This window comes from Scylla paramamosain, unplaced genomic scaffold (assembly GCF_035594125.1).
Source record: "Scylla paramamosain isolate STU-SP2022 unplaced genomic scaffold, ASM3559412v1 Contig9, whole genome shotgun sequence".
In the NCBI taxonomy this organism is placed as follows: domain Eukaryota; kingdom Metazoa; phylum Arthropoda; class Malacostraca; order Decapoda; family Portunidae; genus Scylla; species Scylla paramamosain.
In genome coordinates, this window is record NW_026973674.1 from 480,001 (window position 1) to 498,159 (window position 18,159).

Sequence of the window (18,159 nt, forward strand, 5' to 3'; positions counted from 1 at the left end):
TGTGATAAATAAGAAGAAAAGAGGAGGAGGAGGAGGAGGAGGAGGAGGTGATATTGTAAACCCTGTACTCCTTATTTGGAGGTTACTTAAAGTTTGCTAAGGAAGATGAGGAGGAGGAGGAGGAGGAAGAAGAAGAGAAAATAATAAATGAAATATTTTGTCTTTTTTATTTTTCTTCATATTATTATTATTATTATTATTATTATTATTATTATTATTATTATTATTATTATTATTATTATTATTATTATTATTCGTAGTAGTAGTAGTAGTAGTAGTAGTAGTAGTAATTTTGCAGTTAATTCCACCACCACCAGCAAATGAGATCCCCAGGTAACGAACACACACTCACCTGTCTAATTAGAGAGTAATCACCTCTTATTACCTGGCGAGGAGGAGGAGGAGGAGGAGGAGGAGGAGGAGGAGGAGGGTAATGAGCCGAGATACGTATACTTCTTGTTATAAAGGGAGGAGGAGGAGGAGGAAGAGGAGATAAATCTGTATTGAATTTCGTCAGTTTAACTCTCTCTCTCTCTCTCTCTCTCTCTCTCTCTCTCTCTCTCTCTCTCTCTCTCTCTCTCTCTCTCTCTCTCTCTCTCTCTCTCTCTCTCTCTCTCTCTCTCTCTCGTATTTTTGACTGGACAAGTTGAATCAGTACACACACACACACACACACACACACACACACACACACAGAGAGAGAGAGAGAGAGAGAGAGAGAGAGAGAGAGAGAGAGAGAGAGAGAGAGAGAGAGAGAGAGAGAGAGAGAGAGAGAGAGAGAGAGAGAGAGAGAGAGAGAGGCTGCCCATTAACGTACGATACGTGTGTGTGAGTGTGATTATATGAAATGGAAGAAAAAGAAAACGGTACTTTTTATATCAACATTTTTTTTTCACTACTACTACTACTACTACTACTACTACTACTACTACTACTACTACTACTACTACTACTACTACTACTTTTACTGCTACTATTATCACACCTGGCCTAATTAGCAGGAAATTTATGTAAATTAGCAATGCGGTATTCAAGTGTTGGAGGGAGGAGGAGGAGAGAGGAGAGAACAATATGTACCATTCTCTCTCTCTCTCTCTCTCTCTCTCTCTCTCTCTCTCTCTCTCTCTCTCTCTCTCTCTCTCTCTCTCTCTCTCTCTGACTGTCTTCAGTCTCTCTCTCGCTATCACAAGCACATGCACAAGACTTTCTTCTTTCTCTCACCCCTATTCTGTCCACCTTTCTAATGCAAGAGTTAACCAGTATTCTCAATCAATCACCACTATTCTGTCCTCCTCTCAATTGTAAGAGTTAACTCTCTGCCTCTCGTTGCCATTGATCAGTGACTTTCCTACGTAAAATTAATAAATAAAATAATTTTATATATAAAATGAATGACCAATTAAATTAAAGAACGAAAGTTTTGTAAGCCTAATCTAGCCTAATCTAGCCTAGCCTAACTTAACTGAACCCAGTGTATCTGTCAGATGAAAATGCTAATGTCACTTCAATATTATTCTCAAGAAACTGTAAACTTTTTAATCAATTTCCTATTTTTGTAACTTGCTTTACTTTCTATCTTGTTTGTTTTCGTAATGATTTATTTCCGAGGCAAAAGTTTCAAATATTTTTAATCATAAAGAAAAGAAACACACAAATATATGTTAATTAATAAGGAAATTGTTTAATTAATTTATTTTTTTCTCTTGAGAGAGAGAGAGAGAGAGAGAGAGAGAGAGAGAGAGAGAGAGAGAGAGAGAGAGAGAGGCCAAATTAAATATAATACAGGACAAATTATGAGGGAAAAAGTAGAAAATAGAAACGAATAAATAAATACATAATAGAATATAATACAGAACAAATTAGGATGAAAAAATAAAAAAATATATATAATAAATGAAGGGCAGAGTGACAATATACAGAGCGTGGTGCAGAGCGTACATTAACCTGTGGCAGACCAAGTTGTATAAATAATTTAATGCCGTCTTTAAAACGGTCTGATCCAATAAATACACGAGTCATGGGTGAAAAAATGCAGGTTTCCTGTGTCCCTTGCACGTGCCAGCGATCAGCTGTAATGTTTGTTTACGTCATCACCTGACTGACAGGCCGTGAGGAGGGAAACACTGGTAGAGATAAACATATTATATAGATAGTGAAAGAGAAGACACAAGGAACACAGTAATGAAGAGAAACATGAAGGAAGCGCCGCTGAATGAACAAATCTCCCCTACAAGAAGCTGAACTTGAGAAGCCAGGAATGGATGGCCTGAGAGGCGGTACAAGGCAAAACTGGTCGTAAGAAAAGAGGATTGTGTCTTTTCCAGGCATCCGTCTATCAGGACATAAGGACGCAAGGGAAGCTGTCAGAGTAAGTAGTACTCTTACAGACACATGTCTCAATCTCTTTTTTTCGGTATTGTTACACCAGGGGTATGGGTGCGGGTGGCAGCACTGTGGAGGTGGCAGCACTGGGAGAGGCGGGAACAGGGAGAGGGGAGACCCGTGGCCAGAGAGGAAGCCAGCGTGTGCCTGCCTGCTTTGGAAGTGTTTCCCTGCCTGTTGAGTGCCCTGGGAGGCTTGTGGTGCCCCTGTAAACTTGTAAAGCAGTGTACTTGCGGAGGATTTGTCGATAAACCCAGGAAATAGTGCCCGTGTTTTCCCTTGTGCCCCAGCTGTGCCCCGGCCTCGTGTGTGTGTGTGTGTGTGTGTGTTGTCCCGGCGTTTATAGTGTGACTTATTTGAGGCCCCGCTGCTCTAGTTTCTTGACCTGTGCCCGTGTGGATAACACGCCCGCCCGGAGTGAGGGGTGGGCACAACAGTATTATTAGAAACATGAACCGTCTAACAGCCACGAAAAAGAAATTAAATTTTTTCGTATGAAGCAAAAATCACGAATTTGGCTTTCTAAACTAACCTAATTCACTCACCCTTCTCTCTCTCTCTCTCTCTCTCTCTCTCTCTCTCTCTCTCTCTCTCTCTCTCTCTCTCTCTCTCTCTCTCTCTCTCTCTCTCTCTCTCTCTCTCTCTCTCTCTCTCTCTCTCTCTCTCTCTCTCTCTCTCTCTGTCAAATGTGCAGGTATGGCAGTCCATGGAAGTAATGTTTGGCAGAGCAAAGGACTGACTTGTGTTCCTTGTTGATAACAAACAAACATGAGCAGGCAGGGTGTAGTAATGTTTTGATGCTACACTGATGCATTGACAAATAATAATCATAAATGTTTTATTAATAATCCAGTTAGGACTAAATTTATATTGTACTTAATAAAAAATAAAATGTGATAAATATACGCTTAAAATTAGGATCTTATTAACTAAGGTGGTATTACAGGAGGAGGAGGAGGAGGAGAAGGTTTTGTATTGCTGTATAGGAGGAGGAAGAGATTTTGTGTTGCTGGCAAGAGGAAGAGATTTTGTGTTGCTGGGAAGGGGAAGAAGAAATTTTAGGTAGTGATAGAGAATGTGGGTCCCTCCTGGCTGGGTCCTGCACAGCAATACAAAACCGTAGTGGTTGAGGGCCGTAGTGACTGGTTCCCATCCTGGTGGTATGAGTTGCCAGCGCTGCATCTCTTCTACAGTGCTGCCATGCCAGGTGAGTGAGGCAGCCTGGCATATATAGCACAGTGGAATGTTATGATGGACAGCTAATGTACGTGCACAGGAAAAATAAATGCTGGATTCTTTAAAAAATCAGTTTGTATTTTAGTGGAGAAAGGCCAAGCATAAGTTAAAAGTAATGTGTGGGATCCAAGGAATTAGTAATGTTTTCTTTGAAAGCTACTTGGATGAATTTCAATGGAGAAAAAGGTTCTGATAAACTGGAATGGCTGCCGTCACCATTCTTTTTTATTGACAGGAAAGAATTGGTTCTGAAATAGACTGGTGGATGAATGGAATGGACTCAGTAATCAGTTGTTAGTGTATATGTGTGTATGTGTGTGTGTGTGTGTGTAGGATGGTTAAGCTGTAATCAGTAGAAATATTTCCCTAAGTTAAGATGTGATTTTTATCTTTTCTTCCTTTATTTATTTATTATTTTTTTTTTTAGGTGAGATAAACTGTGCAGGGGACAAGGTGTTGGTGGCTTGAGGTGGGCAGGGCAGCAATCCCAGCAACCAGTACAATGGGCAGAAGGGACAGGTGGGTACTGGTGGGGCATCAGGAACACTGGCAGTTCCTTGGCTTATTTATTTATTGATTGATTGATTTTCATGTAAGTGGGGCACTGGCCAACAGCAACAAAAGGTTAAAAAGGAAAAAGAAAAGGCTCACTAGAATTCCAGTCCCTAAAGAGAGGTCAAAAAGGATCATCGATAATTGGAGGACAAGTGTCTTGAAATGGAAACCCCCTCTCATACTTGTGAAATGTACAATGTGCATGGACAGATAAGGCATCTGTGCAAAGTTAGCAGCTGTGGGGGTGAGAAAAACTATGTACAAACCTGCTGGCTTCTTGCACTACCCTTTTAGATGATGTGTTCTCATGTTCCTATGTTCTCGTATCCACAGGGACACATTGTGAAGCTGGAACTGAAGCTGTTGGCCGATGTGGGTCTGGTGGGCTTCCCTAACGCTGGCAAGTCCACACTGCTGTGGGCCATCTCCAGGGCCAGACCCAAGGTGGCCAGCTACCCCTGTGAGTGTTCTACACCTCTCTCTCCTTGTTCACATCATCTCCACTTTGCTCTGCCTCATGTCTGCTTGATTTTTTGACTGCACTGCTCATTGCCTTTACTTTATACTGTTTCATGTCTTCTCACTATATGTACTCTCTCTCTCTCTCTCTCTCTCTCTCTCTCTCTCTCTCTCTCTCTCTCTCTCTCTCTCTCTCTCTCTCTCTCTCTCTCTCTCTCTCTCTCTCTCTCTCTCTCTCTCTCTCTCTCTCCACACCTCTCTTTGTCCATGAATATGTCTGTGTGTCACCACACTTCAGGCCAGAAGTATTGCCATAGTGCACACAGTTCATCATTTTCATCCCCTGCCTGTGAGTCACAGCCTGCCCGAGGAAACATAAGAACCATTCCCAAGACTAGACAAGCTTCACTATGAATATTCTTCATGCCTCTACTTTGCTAATCTGTCTTGGGCTCATGAAAGTTATGTAGAAGGTACTCTTTTAGGTACAAGTCATTGCTTCAGAAACATCATTAGTGCCATGTAATAAAATTGAAGACAGGAATTAATGACAGGAGAAGCATATAAAAAAATAATTCATTGAAATATAGTAGTAGTAGTAGTAGTAGTAGTAGTACATTTTATTTTATTTTATGAATTTAATTTAATTTAGATAGATTATTATTATTATTGTTATCATCATTATTATTATTATTATTACATATGATTTCTCCTTATCAGCATAGATAATATTGTGAGATGGAGGCAGTTGGCCAAGTGAATAAGCAAGTTTGGATAATCTGATTCAAGGTTTGTTATGTTCACTTTAAGACAAGAACATCATCCATTGCATAACTCAGGTCAAGGGCAAAAGGAAATCAAGTGCTTGTAAACTTTACCTTAATATATTCAACAATTTATAGCAAACAAAGCTACCTATTGAAAAATGAAAGGATAGACAGGCCAGCAGATGTTACATCACAGCAGTTTGACAAACAGATTAAGTACTCTCATGATTCACTACTAGACTAGCAACAGTCACTTGTTATTCCATTTGTCACCAATACACTCCTCCATCCAACAGGAAATAATAACATACACCATAAACTCACAATGGTTGATAATCACTGACAAACCACAAAGCACTTCACCAAAACCACCACCATGAAACAGCATTAAATAACCTAACTGCTCTCACTGAATAAACCAAGACAAGTATCATGAAAACTGAAGGTACATGTACTTATCCATTGCATAGAGTGTAGCAGCTACAAGCAAACCCACCAGTCCCAAGCAGAGGCACAACACAGCTCACTACAGCCGACCAAGAATATCTGTCAGCTTTACCCCCGACCTGGGCTTAGGTTAAGTCCACCTGGGCCTGGCATGTACATTTCCATTGGCCAGCCACAATTCATCCAAGCTCATGACCTGACTCCAACTTTGGTTAACTAGGAACTTGTAACAATAGATAGATAGATAAATAGATTATTATTATTGTTATTATTATTATTATTATTATTATTATTATTATTATTATTATTATTATTATTATTATTAAAATAGTACAGATACAACATATCAGACAAACACAAAATGCAAAATCGACTGAAGAGAAACAAAACAGCACATTATAAGCCTAATTTTATGCTGCTCTCTTGAAATAACTCATCATTTAAATTTCTAACGTTATACTTTGTTCCCTCCACCAGTCATGACGCTGCAGCCGACCCTGGGTGTGGTGGAGTACAGTGACATGCGGCGGCTGACCATCGCTGACCTGCCAGGACTCATTGAGGGTGCCTGGGCCAACGTGGGGATGGGGCACCGCTTCCTGCGCCACGTGGAGCGGACACACTTCCTCCTCTTTGTGGTGGACATCAACGGCTTCCGGCTGTCACCCAAACAGCCATACCGCTCACCCACCGAGAATGTCATGCTGGTCAACAGGGTGAGTGTGTGGGTGCCCAGTGCCCTGCAGGGGTGTGTGGGGCTGAGGAACTTTGGGTGAATGTGATGTCTGTGTGTTTACTGTTTTGACTTGCTGTTGTGTTGTGTTGATTGGCAGCTTTACTCTCATAAGAACATAAGAACATAAGAAATAAGGGAAGCTGCAAGAAGTGACCAGGCTTACACGTGGCAGTCCCTGTCTCATTTTAACTAATAGGAGAGTTATTTGCTAGTGCTCTTAATACTGATTCTGTGCATTTATGGTTGTATGTGGACAAAACGTTTTAGTTTTGATTCTGTTTTTATCAATTTATGACATGATGTTGGAACAGAACTCTATCATGACTTGGGGAAACTCTGTACAGTGTTGACATCTAGCCTACAATGAGTGTCTGGCTTGTGGCTTCCTTGGGGATGTCAGACACACCCTGCTGGTAAACACATGGATGTGAATTTGTGATCCCAAGTTTGAGTCATGTTGGAAGCCGAGTCTTTGTGGCAGTGACAGGACAGTCGGTCAACCAAAATCCACTCGGGTCATGATGACCACCTTGGCCTGAGTGGTAACATGTCAGACTCATGTTTCTGTGAGTCCTGACAAAGACGTGATCTCCTGTGAAACCCTCTCCTGGTTGATTCATCCTGCCTCATCCTGTCTCCAGACCAGTGTCTCAGAGTTTGCATGATGCCCCAAGGCAGTGGTTTCCAACTTGTGGGGCGCGGCCCCCTAAGGGGGCATGAAGGGCTGCCAGGGGGGGGCGTAAGCACTTCATAAAGTAGAAAAATTACTTAGTAGATGATTATATGTCAACATTATTGATTCTGATGGAATACATAATTGGTATACATACATAATTATGTATTGTATAATTTTTTATCTCTGACTTGTGCCGACTATGACAGTAAATAGCAGGATTTAAACCAGAGTGGAGGGGGTGCAGGGAACTTGTCATTTAATGAAGGGGGGGCAAGAATTCAAAAAGGCTGGAAACCACTGCCCCAAGGCATGACATCACAGGGACAGCCTGTCATGCACTTACCCTTCACTCACACACACACTTCACACACACACACACACACACACACACACACACACACACACACACACACACACACACACACACACACACACACACACACACACACACACACACAGTCTTCATCTTTACTTTAATTAGTGTAGTTTATGACAAACATCCCTCTCCCGCAAAAGAAAAAAAAGGCCAACAGATCTACTCTTTTACCTCTTGAGTTAATTTGTACCTTATCGCAGGCATCGTCATGAGGCCCATGAAATCCACAGCTCTTTTTTTCCTGTTCCTTTGCATCTTACCACAAAGTCTCATAAGGGCCAAGAAATCTGCTGCTCTTTTTCCTTCATTTATATTCCTTTGTACTTACTCCTCCACACCTGTACACACAGGAGTTGGAGCTGTATTCACCTGACCTGCTGAGTAAGCCAGCACTCCTTATGGTGAATAAGATGGACTCTCCCAATGCTGAGTCTCGCCTGCAGGAACTCCTTCACAACATTAAGAAGATGGAGGGTGAGTACATGGGAACAAGAATACAAGGGAAGCTGCAAGGATCTATCAACCCACAGTTGGCATTTCCTGTTAGAAATGCCTTCTGATTTCTACTATCATCCCCATACCTGAATTTATCTGGTTTTCTTTTAAAAGCTCCATATTGACAGGACATTAACAGCCATAAGAAAATAGGGGAAGCTGCAGGCAGCTATCAGTCCTTAACATGACAATGCCTGTATAAAACATGCCTGCCTATTTCCACCCATCATCCCCTTCCACAAGTTTGTTTAGTTTTCTTTTAAAGCTTCCTAACGACTCAGCACTAACAACCAGATTACTGAGTCTGTTCTATTTATCAACCACTATATTTGAAAACTTTTTCCTTTGTATCTCATTTAAAGCTAGCTTTATCAAGCTTGAACCCACTATTTCTTGTCCTATCCTGATCACTGAACCTAAGGATTTTGCTCATGTCATCCTTGTTATATTCCCTAAGTAAAGACCTGAGGGAGGAAGAGAGTAGAGACATCTTTTATCATTATCTTTTCATCTCATTTACTCCTTCATTCCTGTTGGTTTAATATTCTGTGTTTGAAGCGCCAAGCCAACTGATTATGTGGCACTGAGATTGTTATAGTTATTTTATACTATATTAGGTGATTAGCCTCTCCATTAGGGGCTGATAGGACTAAGAGTGTGAATGATGTGTGTATGAGCGGATGGTGCTTTGTCTGGGCCACCCTGTGTGGGATTGCCAACCTGGTATATGGACAGATGGACAGATAGATACATGGGTCATTAATTTGGAGCTTGGATATGAAGAAAATGTAAAACTAGTGGAGATATTTCAAAGGACACAGGAAAAAAAGGCTGCAGTGTTTTAGCCATGTGAAGAGAAGGAAAGAGTCATATGTCAGGAGAAGTGTGATGGAGATAGAGGTGCAAGGCAGGAGAGCAAGAGGAAAACTAAACCTTATATGGATAGACTGTGTAAGGAAGGACTTGAGACAGAAACAATTGTTAAAGGAAAATATATATGACTATGCTTGGAGGAGAGCTGGCAAGAACAATGACTCTATAGAGACTAGGGAAAAGATATCAAGAAGAAGAAATTATGGAGGTGTAAGAATTAATAAGGGAATTATTGAGGTGTTTGGGCTGTGGGAGGCTGTGGAAGACAGTGCCTGAAAGTCACCAAATTCAGGGTAAACCCACCATGGTCCAGGAAGTCATCAGCCAGTAGAGATGAGTCCAGAGCCTGACATGCCACCACCTAGTAGGAGGGAATGTATTTATAAATTTCTTGAATAGAGTATAGTTGTCTTACAGGGTTAAGTGTCTTGTAAGGATATAAATCCTGCTATATTTACAGTCAGTGCAGGCTGAGGTGATCTGGAAGTCACACCCTGAGCCTCTTTCCCTTCTAATGTGGCTGCTGACTGGTGCTCTCATAATGTTCTTGACACTTCCTCAAATATATTTAAGATATTTTCTATCACCATATTAATTAAACTTTCCCCAAACAGTTTTTTTTTTTCATATCAACAGGAAAACGGAGTATTAAACCTTCTGGAAACAAAAATGTGTCAGCAATAATTCAAGTCAAGGATAACATTGAAAATGAAACATAATATTGAAAATGAAAACTGGAATCATGACGCCTCTTGTGGTTGAGTCGTCCCAGTAGTAGTGCAGTGACTCTCCTTCACTAGGAATTACTAAAGACTAGTGTTTCTTATTGTTACTGAAAAAGGACAGAATATATTTTCTATCTTAGTTTAAGTAAATTAAATAGATGAAAGAATTTTTGCCTTTGTCTTTTCACGAAATAAGCCTCACTGGCTTTTGAAGTGAGAGTAATGAGCTCATTATATTTAGTGAAGCATTCTCCAAAGTAAAGTCCTCTCTTTTGTAAAGAATTTCCTGTATGTATGGAATGATATCACAGCCTGTGTAACACATTCATTACCTGGTCAACCTACTGTGGGAGGGAACATTGCTACCATTCCAGTATTTTGTAAAGCGTGTTCATGTTCATCTTTGATTCCTGCTCTTACATGTGAATCTTTCCTGTAAATTGAAAATGTTTTTAATGCCTTTCTGCACTAAGTGACGTTTCACATGAAGACATTTTGATGCATGCATTCTGTTCATAAGAGGGTCTCAAGTGACAGTCATAGTAATAATCACTGGACTGATGACTGACGTCTGGGAATGTCAAAATGGTGACTAAGAATGTCAGACTATTAACTATTGACTGGAGACTGGTGACTAAGAATTTCAGAGTAGACTGGTGACTTAGGATGTCATTTAGGATAGTGAGTAATGATGAGGATCTTGATTGATGAGTGGTGCCTGAGGAGTGTGACTGGTGACTGGTGATTGAAGGTGCGTCTTGGGTGACTTTATGTATTTGACTGGTAAAATAGAATGTCTCTTAGGATAATGAGTACTGACCATGATTTTTGACTGGTGAGTGGTGGTGTTCCTGGGTGGTGTTAACAACTGGTGTTCCTCACAGACTATGTGTTGTGTTGCTCCTGTGGTGCCAAACTCACAGAGAACTCATGGGATAACTTTGTAAACATCTCCATTCCACTGTCTGAGGCATCCCAGCTGGTGACCATCCTGGGACACCCCCACCTCATGGTCCAGACCCTCAGGAACCCTGCTGACCTTGCTTTTGACTTGGTGACTGTCAGGAGGTCAGGCTGCTCAGGAGTGGGAGAGGTGAGCTGCACTCAAACATGTGTTTTGTTAGTTATGTGTTTGTTCCTGACCTCTAATCCTTCTGCTTATGTTGTCATCCTCTCTTCTCCATTGGGCTCCTCCAATCACAGTCTCATATCTGCATCTTGTTCTATTGCTCCAATCCCTCCTCTGGATCCTCCTAAGCAGAGGTGCCTCTGGCATTTTGTCTCTGCTAGTTGGGGGACCTGATGAGGTATTTTGCTGATTTTCCCTGGAATGGCCACAGCTTCCATGTCAGAGACCAGGGGTGCGTTAAGTGACTTGGGTTACCCGGGTCACCCAGTTCTCAACTGAACGCTCTCTTTGCATGACTCGGGTGACTTGGGTGATTTGGGTTACCCAAACCGAGGAGGTGGTGTGCTCTGTGCTTTGATATCACAGCAAAAATGGCCACCCAACCATACTTATATTGGTGTTATACATGCTCAGTTATTGTGCATAGTGCAGGGAGGCTCCCTTACTTTGAAGAACCTTGCTCCAGTTGTCATTGTGGGTGTAAAGTTTTCTGAACACTTTTTCTATCAGTCAGTGTTTCTCAGTGGTGCAAGACTGATACTTTTTTCCTTTACATGATATTTGAGCCAGATACCAAAGTTAGCTGATAGCTTATTTTCCATTAGATGATATTTGAACCAGAAACCAAAGTTAGTTGATATGAACTGATTTTCCTTGAACCAGAGACCAGATCCACCTGACTGCTTTTTTTTTCTTTTCCAGGATATTTGAACCAGAAACCAAAGCCAGCACAACCCACTTCAAAGCTTCCTTGGAGGGTTTCTATGGATTCATTCTAGAGAAACTGGTCACTGAGAAATGTAAGTATGCAAAAGTTGGAACAGAATTTATTAGCTAATATTTACCTTTGAAGTATGATGTTGTAGTGGTCAGAATGTTTGCTTCTATCTTGTTGGAGTTGTGTTCAGTTTGCATTCAGTTTGCAGTGTGTCCAAGTAACTGCAGTTGGTGTATGCATAGCTGATGTAGAAGCTGTGCCTGCTGCCTCCTTCCTTCTTTTAATGGTGCACCCTTAAATCTTGCCATCACCTAAAATTTTGCACTAAAAATATTTGTAATCACCTTTTTGGTCAGCTTTGCCCTAAGCTAATTTAAAATATATATATATATATATATATATATATATATATATATATATATATATATATATATATATATATATATATATATATATATATATATATATATGAATAAAGAAACAGTAATAATATCTAGCTATTATCCTTTAGATAAATCATGAAAACAAATAAACAAAAAAATAAATAAATAAAAATAGGAGGGGCATGTGGTCCATGGAAGAACCACATGAGTGAGTTTACATGAGTGATAGGTTTGTTTCTGCAGTTTTCTTAAGGGGTAATACTAAATTATTATTATTGTTTTCCTCGTGATAATTTTTTAATCACCTGAGATCAAGGCTAAGTGATTGGATGGCATGCAGATGTTGATTGACACTTGAAAATTTTGTCATTGTTTTTGCTGTCAACTTTATAATTCCAAGACTCTCTCTCTCTCTCTCTCTCTCTCTCTCTCTCTCTCTCTCTCTCTCTCTCTCTCTCTCTCTCTCTCTCTCTCTCTCTCTCTCTCTCTCTCTCTAAAATTAAGTAAAGTAATAGACTGGAAATATTAAAATGTATATATCTTTTATTTATATTGATAAATCATCATTAACAAATAACAGTTTTGTGCTTATGTCTTTTTGAACAGTGCAGTGTCCTAAACACAGAGGCAGGCAGTCTCCCTATTGAAGCAGGCTGAAGCTAAACACTAGAGGCAACAAGATTCAGTCTACTTTTACAGTGTGCAGCTTTACATATAATTTGTAGCATTGGTTGCCTCTTCCAGTTTTTCATTGTTGCCTTCTCATTCCTCACTTGATCCAGGTCAGATGTATTATTTCCACATGTGTTTTGCAGACACCACCTCTATTACAGTTCATTTCCTTCTCTCACCTGCTCTCACATTACATGCTGCAGCCCCACGCAGTGCTGTTTTTTTTTTTTTTTTTTTTTATGTAGGAAGGATACTGGCCAAGGGCAACAAAAATCTAATAAAAAAATGCCCACTGAAATGGCAGTCCCATAAAAGGGTCAAAGCAGTGGTCAAAAATTGATGGATAAGTGTCTTGAAACCTCCCTCTTGAAGGAATTCAAGTCATAGGAAGATGGAAATATGGAAGCAGGCAGGGAGTTCCAGAGTTTACCAGAGAAAGGGATGAATGATTGAGAATACTGGTTAACTCTTGCGTTAGAGAGGTGGACAGAATAGGGGTGAGAGAAAGAAGAAAGTCTCATGCAGCGAGGCTGTGGAAGGAGGGGAGGCATTCAGTTAGCAAGATCAGAAGAGCAGTTAGCATGAAAATAGCGGTAGAAGACAGCTAGATATGCAACATTGCGGCGGTGAGAGAGAGGCTGAAGACAGTCAGTCAGAGGAGAGGAGTTGATGAGATGAAAAGCTTTTGATTCCACCCTGTCTAGAAGAGCAGTTTGAGTGGAACCCCGCCAGACATGTGAAGCATACTCCATACATGGATGGATAAGGCCCTTGTACAGAGTTAGCAGCTGGGGGGGTGAGAAAAACTGGCGGAGATGTCTCAGAACACCTAACTTCATAGAAGCTGTTTTAGCTAGAGATGAGATGTGAAGTTTCCAGTTCAGATTATAAGTAAAGGACAGACCGAGGATGTTCAGTGTAGAAGAGGGGGACAGTTAAGTGTCATTGAAGAAGAGGGGATAGTTGTCTGGAAGGATGTGTCGAGTTGATAGATGGAGGAATTGAGTTTTTGAGGCATTGAACAATACCAAGTTTGCTCTGCCCCAACCAGAAATTTTAGAAAGATCAGAAGTCAGGCGTTCTGTGGCTTCCCTGCGTGAAATGTTTACCTCCTGAAGGGTTGGACGTCTATGAAAAGACGTGGAAAAGTGCAGGGTGGTATCATCAGCGTAGGAGTGGATAGGACAAGAAGTTTAGTTTAGATCATTAATGAATAATAAGAAGAGAGTGGGTGACAGGACAGAACCCTGAGGAACACCACTGTTAATAGATTTAGGAGAAGAACAGTGACCGTCTACCACAGCAGCAATAGAACGGTCAGAAAGGAAACTTGAGATGAAGTTACAGAGAGAAGGATAGAAACCGTAGGAGGATAGTTTGGAAATCAAAGCTTTGTGCCAGACTCTTATCAAAAGCTTTTGATATGTCCAAGGCAACAGCAAAAGTTTCACCCAAATCTCTAAAAGAGGATGACCAAGACTCAGTAAGGAAAGCCAGAAGATCACCAGTAGAGCGGCCTTGACGGAACCCATACTGGCGATCAGATAGAAGGTTGTGAAGTGATAGATGTTTAAGAATCTTCCTGTTGAGGATAGATTCAAAAACTTTAGATAGGCAGGAAATTAAAGCAATAGGACAGTAGTTTGAGGGATTAGAACAGTCACCCTTTTTAGGAACAGGTTGAATGTAGGCAAACTTCCAGCAAGAAGGAAAGGTAGATGTTGACAGACAGAGATGAAAGAGTTTGACTAGGCAAGGTGCAAGCACGGAGGCACAGTTTCGGAGAACAATAGGAGGGACCCCATCAGGTCCATAAGCCTTCTGAGGGTTTAGGCCAGCGAGGGCATGGAAAACATCATTGCGAAGAATTTTAATAGGTGGCATGAAGTAGTCAGAGGGTGGAGGAGAGGGAGGAACAAGCCCAGAATCGTCCAAGGTAGAGTTTTTAGCAAAGGTTTGAGCAAAGAGTTCAGCTTTAGAAATAGATGTGATAGCAGTGGTGCCATCTGGTTGAAATAGAAGAGGGAAAGAAGAAGCAGCAAAGTTATTGGAGATTTCTGGCTAGATGCCAGAAATCACGAGGGGAGTTAGATCTTGAAAGGTTTTGACATTTTCTGTTAATGAAAGAGTTTTTGGCTAGTTGGAGAACAGACTTGACATGGTTCCGGGCAGAAATATAAAGTGCATGAGATTCTGGTGATGCAAGGCTTTGTGGGCCACCTCTCTATCATGTATAGCACGAGAACAAGCTGTGTTAAACCAAGATTTAGAAGGTTTAGGACGAGAAAAAGACTGAGGAATGTATGCCTCCATGCCAGACACTATCACCTCTGTTGTGCGCTCAGCACACAAAGACGGGTCTCTGACACGGAAGCAGTAGTCATTCCAAGGAAAATCAGCAAAATACCTCCTCAGGTCCCCCCAACTAGCAGAGGCAAAACGCCAGAGGCACCTTCGCTTAGGGGGATCCTGAGGAGGGATTGGAGTGATAGGACAAGATAAAGATATGAGATTGTGATCAGAGGAGCCCAACGGAGAAGAAAGGATGACAGCATAAGCAGAAGGATTAGAGGTCAGGAAAAGGTCAAGAATGTTGGGCGTATCTCCAAGACGGTCAGGAATACGAGTAGTGTGTTGCACCAATTGCTCTAGGTCGTGGAGGATAGCAAAGTTGTAGGCTAGTTCACCAGGATGGTCAGTGAAGGGAGAGGAAAGCCAAAGCTGGTGGTGAACATTGAAGTCTCCAAGAATGGAGATCTCTGCAAAAGGGAAGAGGGTCAGAATGTGCTCCACTTTGGAAGTTAAGTAGTCAAAGAATTTCTTATAGTCAGAGGAGTTAGGTGAGAGGTATACAGCACAGATAAATTTAGTATGAGAGTGACTCTGTAGTCGTAGCCAGATGGTGGAAAACTCGGAAGATTCAAGAGCATGGGCACGAGACCAGGTTAAGTCATTGCGCACATAAACGCAGCATCCAGCTTTGGATCGAAAATGAGGATAGAGAAAGTAGGAGGGAACAGAAAAGGGGCTACTGTCAGTTGCCTCAGAAACCTGAGTTTCGGCGAGGAAAAGATGAGGTTTAGAAGAGGAGAGGTGGTGTTCTACAGATTGAAAATTAGATCTTAGACCGCGAATGTTGCAGAAGTTAATGAAGAAAAAGTTGAGGGGGCTGTCAAGACACTTAGGGTCGTCGACAAAAAGACAGTCCGACCTGGGGACATTTATGGTCCCCTCCCCAGATGGGGACTCCGAGGCTGGTGTAGGAGTCGCCATGATTTAAAAATTTTTGAGTGAAGGGTGTGTGTGTTATTAGGTGCTTGTAGGTTTGTGTGGAGGAAGAGAGTTGTCTTTAGAGGGCAGGCTGTGACTGCCCCCTTGTGTTGTGAGACACAAAGGGAAACGTTCAGTGAGGTCACAGCTGGGTTTAATGATAAGTTCACAGCACCCCCTGAACAGTGCTTTAGACCTCACTGGGAGTAATTATCGTTTCAGCAGGTGTCTACTGCCTCCTCCTGTGAGGAGGCAGTAGACTTCCTTGTATAACCAGCTCTGCATTCGTTAAAAGCATTCTATATTTCTCCCTTTTCTCTTCATACTTCTTTCATGCAGTTTCATTCTACTTCTGCTTATCTTCTGAAGCAGTATAATATTCAAAACACCTAACTTGTAACAGCTGTATGTCTTGCTTCTCTGTCAGCCACCAGTGCAGTATTCTTTTTTTTAATACCAGTTGGTTCACATTCCACTGTACTACCAACTTTCACCAGACTTCCCTCTATCTGTATTAAATGAAAACACTCAGTTTCAGACTCCTCATTGGCCTTCCCAAGCACCAGCAGTTTTAGCACAATGGCACAAGACAGGTAGGACATGGTGCCTCTCGACCTCGAGCTTCTGGCTGAGCTGGAGGAGGAAGCAACCTCTCATTATACTGAGGAGGATAACCAGTTTACAGAGGTAGTGTGTATGTCTGTTGTTACACATGTGTGGTGCTTTGTTTCAGCTTTCCTTTTTTTATTGAGACATCAGCTTAATGTGTGTGCATGCTCAAGTGTGGATGCTTTGTTTCATCTGCCTCTTTTGTTAAGATATCAGCCTAGAGTAATGAAAATTACTTCACATCACTGGGATGGATATTCAGTCACAAAGGAGTATAGTTGCTGAAGCCAAGCTGATCTGCAAGTTGTGCTCTCTGCATGCTCTCTGCCTCCTTCTCCTATCTTTTGAAAATATTGGTATGAAAACATAATGTATGATATCAAAGTATTAACTTTTAGAAAAAAAAATAGTTTAAAGATATAGACCAGTTATTTACACAACTCATTCATACGCCTGTGTTTCATATCACGTCACTGACTTGCATCACGTCTCCACTGGTGAGTCAGCAGGCATGACTGCATAACCTAGACACAATCAGTGGCCAGTGGGAGCAGCAGCAAGTGAACTGTAAGAGTTTTTAAAAAGAAAACTGCTTGTAATCCACCACCAGATCAATATGGGTGTTTGCTGCTATTGTATATTACCCATGCAAATCAGTTCACACTGTTTGATGTGTAGCTTATTTTATCTTTCCTCCAGGCAGAGAAAATTTGCACAGTTCACAGGCAGTCTCAACAAAGGAAAATAGCCAAGATAAAGCATGTGTGTACACACACACACACACACACACACACACACACACACACACTTTGTTGATTCATTCCATCTGTAAGCACCCCCACTCTCCCATAGATCACATTAGAACAGAAGTTTGAGGGTTGTGGAAAGTGTGATATTTCCTGCCACAAACACTGTGTGGAGTATGTCGTCCTAAGGTTAAGTGGTGGGACTTTGGCTGACACATAGTGGCAGTTAGAGGAAAATCCCATCATTATTGGAGCAAGACAGCTGAAGGAACAGAACCCCATGATTCTTCTGGATGTCAGTGTGAGTGGCGGAGCATATCATGCTCTCCAGAAGCCTCAAACCTAGAAGCCAGGTGATGTACTGTAACTCAGTTTACTCCAGTTTGCTGGCACATTTTCTTGTATGCAGTCCTGATTTGTACCATACAGTCACTCTGTGTAAGTCTTTGACATCACGAGAAATTTGTGCACTTGTATATGCATGCATAACAAAATGCTGCAGATGGGATGAGGTAAGTGATACTTCATAAAAAGGCACATATTTCTCAAGAAAAGTAATTAAAACCGACCCATATTGTCAATCAAAGCAAGTGGGAAGAACTTGAGTATTGCCATTTAGTAGGTATTTTTGGCATGCAGCTTCTCTGTGGTGAATACAGTGGTAAAAATAACTAACATGCTAGTTGGCCACATGCAACTCACCAATCATGTCAAGATGTGCTGGCTGGACTTCTTTTACTCTATCCTTCCACCTCCCTGTGATTCTCTTCTCCTATTACTCTATCACCTTTCACCTTACTTGTTCAGCACTTCTGTCAGCTTTTCCTGCTCTCATTCATCTTAAATCTACTCGCAAAAATTCCCTCCCTCCATTAGGTGTTGGTCAGACATCACTCTACCTTTTC

At 41.4% G+C, this 18,159-nt stretch overlaps 1 protein-coding gene across 1 annotated transcript in view; it reads left to right on the forward strand.

Annotated features, from left to right (window-relative positions):
• Nucleotides 1-18,159, forward strand: part of LOC135096944 (GTP-binding protein 10-like) — a 36,767-nt gene that overhangs the window by 16,385 nt on the left and 2,223 nt on the right. The window contains exons 2-6 of the mRNA XM_063998714.1: nucleotides 4,507-4,633; nucleotides 6,324-6,562; nucleotides 7,985-8,108; nucleotides 11,559-11,656; nucleotides 16,432-16,586. Of these exons, the coding sequence (XP_063854784.1) occupies nucleotides 6,326-6,562; nucleotides 7,985-8,108; nucleotides 11,559-11,635 (438 nt within the window). The 5' untranslated portion in view covers nucleotides 4,507-4,633; nucleotides 6,324-6,325 and the 3' untranslated portion in view covers nucleotides 11,636-11,656; nucleotides 16,432-16,586. The remainder of the gene's footprint in view (nucleotides 1-4,506; nucleotides 4,634-6,323; nucleotides 6,563-7,984; nucleotides 8,109-11,558; nucleotides 11,657-16,431; nucleotides 16,587-18,159) is intronic.